The sequence below is a fragment of the Chlorocebus sabaeus genome, chromosome 24, assembly GCF_047675955.1.
Source record: "Chlorocebus sabaeus isolate Y175 chromosome 24, mChlSab1.0.hap1, whole genome shotgun sequence".
Taxonomy (NCBI): domain Eukaryota; kingdom Metazoa; phylum Chordata; class Mammalia; order Primates; family Cercopithecidae; genus Chlorocebus; species Chlorocebus sabaeus.
Window position 1 is genome coordinate 55356222 of NC_132927.1, and position 12197 is coordinate 55368418.

The 12197-nt window shown below is 38.0% G+C and overlaps 1 protein-coding gene across 16 annotated transcripts in view; it reads left to right on the top strand.

The window, feature by feature from the left end:
* Nucleotides 1-12197, top strand: part of NRXN3 (neurexin 3) — a 1700445-nt gene that overhangs the window by 838567 nt on the left and 849681 nt on the right. For all 16 annotated transcript variants that reach the window (XR_012091017.1, XM_073011214.1, XM_073011222.1 and 13 more), the window contains one exon: nt 1426-1545. Coding sequence is in view for 15 of the 16 variants with exons in the window: in XM_073011214.1 (XP_072867315.1) it covers nt 1426-1545 (120 nt within the window). In the remaining variant the exon portion in view is untranslated. The remainder of the gene's footprint in view (nt 1-1425; nt 1546-12197) is intronic.

Below are 12197 nucleotides of genomic sequence, written 5' to 3' on the forward strand. Positions count from 1 at the left end.
ATACATGTACTATTATTCTTATATATTAACATATGAAAGACACACAGAAATAGAAATAATTCAGAATTAAAAGAAACACAATTTCTAATATTTTCTTTCTATAGCACAAATGATTCTCTTTTGCATGCTCCAGTGCACGCACACTCCATTTAAGAGAATTTGTTTATAACCGGGCGCAGTGGTTCAATCCTGTAATCCCAGGACTTTGGGAGACTGAGGCAGGCGGATCACGAGGTCAGGAGATCGAGACCATCCTGGCCAACATGGTGAAACCCTGTCTCTACTAAAAATAAAAAAAAAATTAGCTGAGTGTAGTGGTGTATGCCTGTAATCCCAGCTACTCGGGAGGCTGAGGCAGGAGAATAGCTTGAAGCCAGGAGGCGGAGATTGCAATGAGCCCAGATGGTGCCACTGCACTCCAGCCTGGCGACAGAGCGAGAGTGTCTTGACAACAACAGCAAAAGAATCCATTTTTCGAATACCTGGAGGAGCAGTGTGCTGTAGTGTAATGGCTCTCAAACTTCAGACTGCATTCGAATGTTCCGGAAGCTTATAAAAACAGATGTATGCCTCCCTGCAAAAGTTTCTAATTCAGTGGGTCTGGGGTGAGCGCCAAGTGTTTGCATTCCTGACACATTCCCAGTTGGTGGTCATCTGAGAACTACACGTTGAGAACCACTGGTATAGTCAACAGCATGGGTTTTAGAGTTAGTTTACCTAAGTTGGACATCAGCATCCTTCAATTAATATGTGACCTTGAGTAAATTACCGTGCCTTCCTGAGCTCAGTTTTTTAAAATCTGTAAATTGGAGGTAATCATAATTACTTAACTCTTAGAGTACCTAGAAAGCTCAGTGAGATAATGTAAATACATTGTTTAGTACTCAGTACTCCCCTCCTACAAAACATCAACACATGCTGGCTGCTAAATCCTCCTTCTTCTCCTTCTCTTCATCATTATCAATATCATTAAACATCTTTTTTATGTCACAAGGTAGACATAGGGACTTTTGGTTTCAGGATTAAAAAAACACTGTGCCTTAATTTATAAGAATCATGGGAATGAATTTTTTTTCTGCATTAGCATTCTACATTAAAAAGACTATAATCCAAATGAGATATCTTTCTAGTTGAAAGGTAGAGATGAAGCTATTTTGCAAAGTCAACCCAAAGGAGAACAGTGTGTTCAGCCTTCTCCCTTCTGTGTGTAACTGTTGATAGTTTGTGGCTAAGTGTGTATTTCCGTCATCTTTTGTATATACTGAGTTTTTGTTGCATGAGACTGAGTTGACAATTTTGGTGCTGTGTCTTCAAATGTTTGGGGGCATGAGAATGGTAAATTCAGGTGATTTCTTTGAATCTAATTTTTAACATTTCTTCTCTCTCTCCTTTTTCTTTTTTCCCCCTCTTCTTGTGCATCACTAGGACCCAGTACCACCTGCCAGGAAGATTCATGTGCCAACCAGGGGGTCTGCATGCAACAATGGGAGGGTTTCACCTGTGATTGTTCTATGACCTCATATTCCGGAAACCAGTGCAATGATCGTAAGTACAACAGCTTTTCATACTGGAACTTTGTCAAGGTGTTCGGAGATTTGGAGAATCTTAAGGGACAATGTATAAAATGATGACTCTTCTGAAAGATTCATAAGTAATTCTCTCCTCCAGGAACTTGGGAAGTAAATGACTAGTGTTCTTATGAGACGAGTGAAGAGATGTGTCTTGTTTAACAACACTAAATGTTCTCCCACTTGCTTACTCCCTGTGTTTTTTCTTTAGATTAGAATAGCGACTGACAAAAACAATAACCACAGCAGCAAAACCAATTCAGGCAATATTTTTGTTGTAAGGGCTTCAGGTCTTCATAAATTAAATCACCTTATCTTATTGAATTTAACTCCAAATTGGTAATAATTTTGAGACTCTCCCCTTTTGCATTGCCTAGAATGTTGAGGTTATTTAAAGGGTATAGCTGTTTTCTCAAAAGGTTTGAGTTATCTGAATTTCTTAGGCCTTCCAAATGACAAAGATATTCAAGAGTTTACTTTTTACAATTAGCAAAGCTTAAAGCATTCTTGGGTATCTTTCAGGTATAGGGCAGAAATTCTCTCTGACTAAATTTATTAGTATCTGGTTTATATACTTATAGCTATTCTGTATGTTTGTGTGTGTATATATGTGTGTGTAGATACATGTATGTATGTATTTTCTATTTTGTGAGTGTGTGTGTGTGTATATATATATGTATATATAGTGTATTTGGTTTTTATTGGAAGAGAGTCTTGTGATTGTTAATTGTGTCCACTAGTGCTGCTTTTGGTTCATGGGTTTAGTTCTGACTTCATGAAGGTGCTTCTAGCACTGGTGGTAAAGACGCTTCAATGCTGTGGGCATCTATAACCTGTGTCTCCACTTCTTTCTCATGTTGTTTTCTTGATGTGGCCATAGTAAAGGTGAGCATACAGTAGAAATTTCTGAATAACTACGTCTAAGTGATTTGTTGAAAATCCCTGACTTAGTGGGTCCTACTAACCTTCTGACTTTCTAAATGCAGCCTTGGTTTTATAATCCAGACTCATTTGACCTCTTGATTTTAGAAAAATGATGTATGACATTATCTGAAAAAATAGTAAAGTCACATTATGGCGTGGCCACATGGGAACAGACACCAGTTATAATGCTATGCCCCCTAGATCTATGTGGTTTTCTTGATTCTTTATTTCTCAGTTTATTATCCGTGTGCAGCTGTCTGTTGTTGTTCTTTTTCCCATTTTTCTTAGTAGTTTTGGTCCCATATGCTCTTTCATTCTCTTAAGGTACACTGAGGAGAAACAAGTGGAGAAGTTGGCAATATAGAGAGAAAATTATGTAATACACATTCATCTAATTACATAAGCATATGCCTCTGTATCTGTCATGCAAAGGATACAATGTCTGGAGAAAGTTTTGGCATAAGATTGCTCTTACCAAGTCTTTTGGTATTATTGAAAGTCACGTTGCCATACTTATGATGTGGAAATACTGTTTCACTCTGAAACAGGTAGTTATAAACCTGAGGAATTATACGACATGGTCTTTCTTTTTCCTCCAATTTGTCTGTATAGCACTCACTAGGAAGGCTTTTTTCTCTAAATGGTGGCATAATGCTTCTTTATCCTCACAAGTTTATTTCTTGTCACACATACATCCCACTCTGGGTTGAAAATGGTCATGAAGAGACTCCCCACACAGAACAGGTATAAAGGTAAGTTAGCCTAACATGGTGAACATGCACAATCTTCAGAAGGTAGGTGTGTCTTTTTCTATCTTTGACAAGTTCCTGTCTGTCACCCAATACCAGGCATTATTTTCTGGTAAAACACAGGAAGGATTCTTTCTAGCATTCTGTGACTGTTTCTGGTTTTATCAAGAGCAGATTATGTCTCAGTCTGGGATGTGGAGTATTACATTGTCCGACTTGGGGAATTTGTTGGGATATAATGAAGCACTAGAACTTACATTGGGAAAATGTCAGCTTTCCTTTGTGGCAACAGTTTATCATAGTTCAGAAATATTTCTAGTAAATCTAGGTTTAGGGCAATACATTTTGAATTTTGTTCTTTAACAATGCAGCTAAATATTTTCATTGTAGCAGACTTGGGAACCTACATCTCTAACAGGAGCTACTTGCCTAGTCCCCCACCTGGAGATTGGACCACGGCTTCTGTGATTGGATAGATATATGCAAATAATGAAGTACACTTCTTTTTTTTTTTGAGATGGAGTCTTACTCTGCTGTTGCCCGGGCTGGAGTGCAGTGTCGCAATCTCGGCTCACTGCAACCTCCACCGCCCAAGTTCAAGCGATTCTCCTGTCTCAGCCTCCCAGGTAGCTGGGATTACAGGTGTCCGCCACTATGCTCTGCTAATTTTTTTTGGTATTTTTTAGTAGAGACGGGGTTTCACCATGTTGGCCAGGCTGGTCTCGAACTACTAACCTCGTGATCCGCCCTCCTTGGCCTCTCAAAGTGCTGGAATTACAGGGAAGTACACATCTTAATTGTGGAGTGTGATAAATATATAAAGTTAAGACATAAAGGATGTGACTGTGAAGTTTGAATATAAGCTTTTAATGAAATCCAACCAAATCTAGCAGAATGGTAGATTGCTTAAAATGATTACATTGGACATTTCTGTTTCCAATAATTGGTATTCAAGGTATCTGGAAGACCTTCTCTTTTGGAACTAGCATCAAAGCCAGTTTGTTCTACCTAGAATAAGCAGTCTCACTATATCATAGGACATTATTTTCTATGTCAGTCTTGACCCTTAGAATTATAATTGGCTATTTCATCTCACAAACATCTTCAAAATGAAGTTCCCTGTATGACATTCTATGTGCTTACCTTTGTTGATAAATTTTTGGTGGTGTATCCTGTATCAGGATTCAAGTATCAACCTTCACCGTCACCAGTAGACTTGAATAGGCTCATGCTTATCATCAGCAAAGAGCAGTGGGGGAAATTGCAAAGAAAGAAGATATAAGTTCATGGAGGAGGAAGAATAATGACGAGAAGGAATATAAAGAAAATCAGAAAATGGGTCATATATGGAAGAGCACAGAGGTCATTAACAATTGCTTTGGTAACATGCCTGCCACAAGTGGCCTGCCTTTGACCTAAATAACAGAAATGGGTCACGGCATTAAAAATCGAGTGCCATCAAGGAAACCTGTCCTTTACCTAATTAATTCCTGCAAAGAGAATGTTCTATAGAATGTTGCATATAGCTCAAATAAATTGTATCCATTTAAATGCTATCATAGGACCATGCAAATAGGTTAGAGATCAAATTTAATTGCAAAAAGCATTTTATGGGGAAAAAGAAAGGTTATGGATATCTCATTTTCCAGGAGCTGTTTCTCAGGGCAACAGATTGATCCTCAATTAATGAACATGAAAACACTTCAGTTTATTACTGTGTATCCAAAAACTGAAACTTACTCAACAGGGAAATAGCTAGGTCTTACATTTTCCAAAAAAAGGTACTTACTTCATCATGTGTAAAAACATTAATCATATCTAGGCATGACTTGTAAGGTTCTAAAAATGTCTACATTTTAAGGTGTTGCTTTTTCCTAGCATTGGTTCTTTTATGATCTTTGTGTTTTTCTTGCCTATTTACCCAATACATTTGCCTGACAATTTTAATGTGCTGTTACATAGATGTTGCCTCTGTGAGTAGAGTGTACATTTTAAAACTTAGTCTCATTTAGTGTGAGTAGGCTAAGCCTGGATGTTTTCCACTGTATTTCTTTATTCTTTGTGTGACCCTGGTGGGTTGATGGAGGCAGTGGGGTGAATTTCAGTTTCACTCTTATAAACATAGCTGTGCAAAGCTGATATTCTTTAGAGCTGATTGTCTTGTATAAGTGTGATTCCCTTGTATGGGGTTAGGAAACAAAAATCCTCTGATTGGAAACCTAAGTGTAATTGATTTGCTAATTTTCTTACATAGTTTTAGATATGACCTTCCACAATGTTACATAATGGGGAGTTTCTTTGGGGTTGACTTTTAGGGCTGTTTTGATTCTACAATCTAATCATCCCTGAAGAAATTTTGAGTTAATGTAGAAATCAGTATGATCTGTGGAAGAACACATAAGTAACATTTTCCAAGATTATCTTCAGTTCTTGTGAAACATTTAAAATTGAGGGAGTTGGCCATTCCGAGGGTGAGCACCACCTGAAAATCAACTTAATAAAAGTTGTCTTCGACTATATTTTAAGAACAATAAAAGAAATGGAACCTTACCAAGGTTCTTATAGGAATATTCCTTTTTGATATTGGGTTCTTATTAGTATTTTAAATCAGGACTGAGAACCTGGGAAATTCTAGCATGTTGTAGCCATGGCAGCACCAGGGAAATCCAGAATCTCCTTCCCATATTTTGTGGTAATATCACTGTCATTGTCAGCTTGCTGTTGAGTTTTTCTTTCCTTCACAGCATCGAAAAATGTTGTGTAGAATAGAACCCTCCTGAATGCACCCACACATGTACAAAAGGGTTGTCATTTTTATGGACTTTGTGAAAATAGCAGTTTTAAACATTTCATACCTATCCTTAACAGTATTGTTGCCTTTTACCATGTACATGACAACTGTTTTGAGTGTCATGTAATTTGGGGGTCTCGTTATTGCTTCTTGTGGCCTGTAGAAGCACATATAGGACAGTCTTCAGCACATGAGTTCTTAACACATATCACGTTCTTGAGTTTAGGAAGTGGGTGCTCATCGTGGCTTTGTGGGGTGAAGTAAAGGGAATGAACATGGGTCCTCAGCCCACTCTTAGGAGCCGGCCACCCTGTGCTACATTGCTAGTCACACATTGCAGGACTGCCTGTTGGAGAAATTGCTAGGTTCACACTGGCATGTGATAATAGATGTTCTTTGCTTGCAACAAATCAATAGCAAGCAGCTGTGGATCGTGCCAATAGTGGAGTGTAAAGCGCCTTTTTCAGACAGTTTTCTGCAGGAGTGGCTGTTAAGCTGCACTGTTGGCTATTGATTGGCCTTTTGCTTTTTATTTATTGTGTGGGTTTATTTTTTAATGTAGGTTGGTGTATTGATTAAATCTGTTAAAAACACATTTCCCATTCAAGCTTCAGAAACAATCAGCAATGTATGCATTACTTAGTGTGCAAAGAAGGGGACAGACATGTGTTTACTAATTCTGTCTCTTGGGTCCGTATAGGTACACAGACATGATGTTAAGAACTTGTGTTGTTATGAACCTCTGTTGTTCCAGACCTATTGGTAGAGCATTAATTCTTAAGGAGATCAGAGTATAGTACATCCATGTTTTTGGTTATGTGTTCATTCCCCACCTTTGTTTTCAGACTCTGCCTGCCCAGCGAATAGGCCATATATGAGAAGTTCACTAGTAAAACAATATTGTTTGTTGCTCAGAATGCACTTTATCATTTATTGATGAATTTACTCACCAAACATTTCTTATTTGCAGATATCATCATGAATAAGAGAGTTTTGTTCTCAAATACCTTCTAGTCTAATGGGGAAAGATGCATATGAAGAGGCTTCAGTAGAAACGTGAACGGTGTATAGTGAGGAGTCATAAGGTGGAGTAATAGCAACTACCCAAGGGTTGAGATTCTATGAAGAGCAGCTGCTTTTAGGACAGTTTTCATTGAAAATGAGCCTTGAAAAAAAAATTTTTTTTTGAGATAGTCTCTCTCTGTTGCCCAGGCTGGAGTGCAGTGGTGCAATCTCGGCTCACTGCAACCTCCACCTCTTGGGTTCAAGTGATTCTCTTGCCTCAGTCTCCTGAGTAGCTGGGATGACAGGTGTGCACCACCCACCACGTCCAGCTAATTTTTATATATTTAGTAGAGATGGGGTTTCATCTTGTTAGCCAGGCTGGTCTCGAACTCCTGACCTCCTGATCTGCCTGCCTCAGCCTCCCAAAGTGCTGGGATTACAGGCGTGAGCCACCGCACCAGGCCGCCTTGAAAAATTTGTAAGTATGTTCAAAGCAAACATGATATGGAAGAGGGCTGCAAAGGAAAGGTAGCGTCCAGCAGGCAAGCAGGGAGAAATATGCTGCAGCCACTGTTAACATTATGTTGAAATCATTGCTGGGTCCTAAATGTAGGCCTCACAGGGCTCAAATCTTGATTTATTTCGTTGAGTCATTGGTAGAGATTGATCTTGAAAATTTATTTATAAAGAATCCAATTTTTAAAAGGCTGATTTGTAATGTGTATAACTTATTAAATGATAAAAGAAATCAGAGCTTAGTCATTAATTTAATTGGCTCTAGAATCAAACTGCTTTAAATGCCAGTCCTGAATCTATCTGTGAAGTTGAATAGTTCACTTAGCTTCCTGAAACCTTGGTATAGCATAAGGAGTGTAATAGGTATTTGGTAAATAGGATTAGTGGTAGATTTTATTGTAATAATTATAATATTTGACAGCTGTTGAGTCCTTATCATGGTCCTGACACTCTACTAGGACCTTTATAAGGATATCATCCTTTTAATCATCCCCAAATTTTTAAGAAAATATTATAGTATGATACTACTGATTTTAATTATGACAAAAGTGAGATCACACCATTAGAATATAGCTGATCGAGGATTTGGTCCCAGGTTTGTCTGACATAAAAGTTCACATTCTTATTCAATTTGCTGCCACTTAGTCACTATTAGACATCACAGTTTAACATCTGTACTGTTAGACTAGGATGCTTAATTCTATGTGGGCAAGTCTTCACAGACAATCACATTGCGTAAAAACATAGAACTGGAAAAGGGAAATTGTGTTCTGGATGATTAATTGTATCATATTGTGGAATTCAGAACATTTTGGGTGTGCCTTCTTAACACTCAGATGAGGCCATTTAGAATTAAAATATCTTTAGCCATTATAGAATTAGACTATCTTGCCCATACTCCCAACTGTTTATATTTTCATTCTCTATTGACCTAGATCTTCTGATTTTTATGTGTTTGCTTTATTTCAATTCCAACATATGTCATATAGCATGGTAGACGAGACCTCTAATGTGTAATGGGGTGGCCTGTGTTCAAATCTTGACTCCTTCCCTTAATATCTATGTTACCTTGGACATGATAATTACTGTGCTTCCAAAATGCAGACATTTTGCAGGTCCTATCTTGTAAGAATAAATTTGACAAACATAAATTGAATAATAATAAATTGAATATGTAGTGGTGAAGTTTAGGAGATATGGCACATAATGGCCCTACAGAACTGTTGGCTACTCTTCGATATTACTTTCAAAAAGTAAAAAGATGACTCATACAAATATAATTATTTTAAACTTAAGAACAAAACACTTATGCAAATATAAAGTGAATGTGTGTCAAATTTATTTAACTCCATAACGAGAGAAACAAGATGGTTAACAGTGTAAACAATAAAATGACAAAAAAGACTATTTGAAGAACTGGATATTTATAGGCCTTAAGAATATTAAAATACAAATTTAGGATAGATTTAAAAGTGGTAAATGTCCTACAAAGCAAAAATATCTTAACCTTTGGTGTTATCTTTTCTACTGAACATCTGTGCTGAACAAAAACCTACAAGTTCGGAGGGCATCTTCTGTATTCTGGGCCCCCACTAACAATAAGTGTCAGTGCCAGACACAGGTACTTCTCCCATAGAACTAAATGTTTCTTGGGTGGGCCTGTTAAACAGTGTCCTTATGTAACATTGAAAAGACATATGATTTTCCCCCCTAACTTTTGCTGTACATTTTGAATAATTTTTATTAATTTGTATTCAGTTTCAATTTTTTTGTACCTTGAATACCGCTTTCATACATAATTACCTTTTTTTAACCACTTAAGAGTATGCCCCAATGTGCTGAATTCATGGTCATTGAAACCCCACAGCAACCCTAAAACCCTTTTTAGGTATCAATAGATACCTAAAAAATTTTAGGTATCAATAGATACTATTGTGATACCAGTTTCATAGATGAGAGAACAGACAGCAAAGTCAAGTGATTTGCTCAAGGTGACAAAACTATTAGGTTGGGGAACAAAGATTCAGAGTTATGTTAGTCTGACTGCAAAGTCTGGGCTCTTGACTGCCAGTGTCTTCTTAATGCCTCAGGGAAAGTTTCTTGATGAAAATTCATCTGAATTCATAGGGATTTAGATTCACGTTAGCCACAGAACTTAATGACTCTTGTTAGCATCAATTATACTGTAATTTCTAGTATTTGTGTTGTTCTTTCGGAGGGAATGCTATTTTATTTTATTCACTTTAAATGAGGGCATTTAAAGTAGGACTGATTTGCTCAGGGAACAAGATCAGAATCTCCATCAAATAAGTGCCATTTTGCAGGTTTGGTACATCTAAGCAGGCAGGAGGCTGAGTCCTGAGAAGTCAGTGAGGCTGAGAGGGGCAGCATAGCTCCATGATAGCCAGGACCCAGAAGGCGAGACAGATGCAAAAGAAACATCAGGAGTGGCAGCACCAAAGGTTATTTCTCTGCATCTGTTTTTATTCTTGGGCCCACAGATATTCCACAGAGCCAAAGGGAAGTCAGAAGATAGCAAGGAAACCCAGGGTCTTCTAAGAACAGAATGCAGCTAGTGGTACTCTTAGGAATAGTTATATAGATGTGGGTTGTAGCTTGTTGCCCATGGGAATCACACTTGCTTTTAAGTTCCATCAGTATTAAGAAGGGATGATTTGGAATATGCTCAAGCTATACCAGGACTACTATTAATATGTGTGCAATACTAAACCTATTCAGCAAGAGCCAGGACTGCGTGCAGCTCTGTTTTTCACAGCTCTCCCTGAAAATAAGCTGGAACTCATAGGTGAGACATTGGTTTCTACAAACCCCAGTAGACACTTGGTCCTATGGTTCAAGAAAAAATAGTCTCCATAATTCAAGGGTGTATAGCTTATCATGGATTATCATAAGCTGTTGGAGTTTGTGGCCTCAATAATTTCATTTCAGTCATCTTCCACATGCTGTATTTGTAGACCATTTTTATTACTGTGTTTAATTATAGCCCATTCATTTCTGGTGTCCTTGGCTAGTTACTTACTCATGGTGACGGCAATAATCCACTTAGAGCCTATTGGTTCACAGAAGACAATTTTTATATTACCATGTTAGTCACATGCAGGTGCAATTTCCATATATTTTTCAATATGGACATAATTTCCTATAGTTATTTCCACATCTAAAGGCACAAGAAAGATCTGAATTACTGTACCTTGTAAAATAGAAATAATAAATATAATTTTGTTCTCTTCATTTATTTTCCTCCTTTACTTTCTTTTTAGGGAAGAAAGAGGTCATTTTTTGAAGGTGGCAAAATTTACATCCAGTAAAATGCATAGATCTCATATGCTTTATCACAAATGCTTATAGCCAAGTAACCAACACCCCAGTTAAGATAAAGGATAGTTTCATCTTCTCAGAAACTTTTCTTGTTCCCCTTCCAGTTAGTTCTTCTCTTTAAGGTCATCACTGTTTGAATTTGTATCAGCATTTGTTATTTTTGTCTCTTCTGGAATATATATAAATGGAATCATACAATATGTGATCTTTTAGGTCTGTTTTCTCCAGCTCCATGTCAGCTCTGCATTCTAGCCAGCTGAGAGTCTCTCCTGAGTCTCAGCTCCATCTATATAACTGCAGGAGTTGGCTGGATTCCAGCTGGAATCTTCCTGCCTGCTCCATGGTGCAGAAATTCTCTCCAGGCAGTAAGCTGGGGCAGTCTTAAATCTCACTTAGTTTATCTTCTCTATTTCAGAAACCACTGCCTTTCTTTGCCTGATGCCTGGTGTCTTAGGAGCCATTGTTTCACGTGTTGTCATTTTCCTGGTTGTATCAGGTCAGATGTAGTTCCAGTCTTTGTTACTCCATTTAGGTTGAAAATTGATGCCATTTCTTTTTACCTGACTTCACCTTTGCACTGTGAGATTAGGGTGAAGGTAGCAGGGGAAGACATAACAAGCTGCAAATTCTAAGGGTTTTCTGAGGCTTTACATCAGTCCCAGAGTGTCCTGGCAGTATGAAATTATTCTACATTGGTTTTATTTATTTATTTATTTTAGGGAAAAGCCTTCAACTCCAGTGATAGTCCGTCTGTAGTCAAATAACCTTCTTGGCCAAAAAAATGTTGCAAGGTGGCAAGAAGCTGCACAAAGCTAGTTAAAGACTTGCAAATATGTCTCTATCAAGCATTTCTTAATTTGAGTGTTTCTGCTGTTAGGAGGTCTACATTAATTTTTGTTGTTGTTGTTTTTGTTGTTGTTGTTGTTGTTGAGAAGGAGTCTTGCTCTGTCACCCAGACTGGAGTGCAGCGGTGCCATCTCGACTCACTGCAACATCCGCCTCCCAGGTTCAAGCAATTCTCCTGCCTCAGCCTCCTGAATAGCTGAGATTTCAGGCACCAGCTACCATGCCCAGCTATTTTTTTTTTTTTTTTCAATAGAGATGGGATTTCACCATGTTGGCCAGGCTGGTCTTGAACTCCTGTCCTGAAGTGATCTACCCACCTCTGCCTCCCAAAGTGCTGGGATTACAGGTGTATATTACTTTTTACTTCCACTCCCTCTGAAAACACTTGATTAAGCTCAGGGGTTGCAGGCATTGATTTGGCTTGAAAAGCCAGTGGTTCTTATTATTTTCTTTACTTAG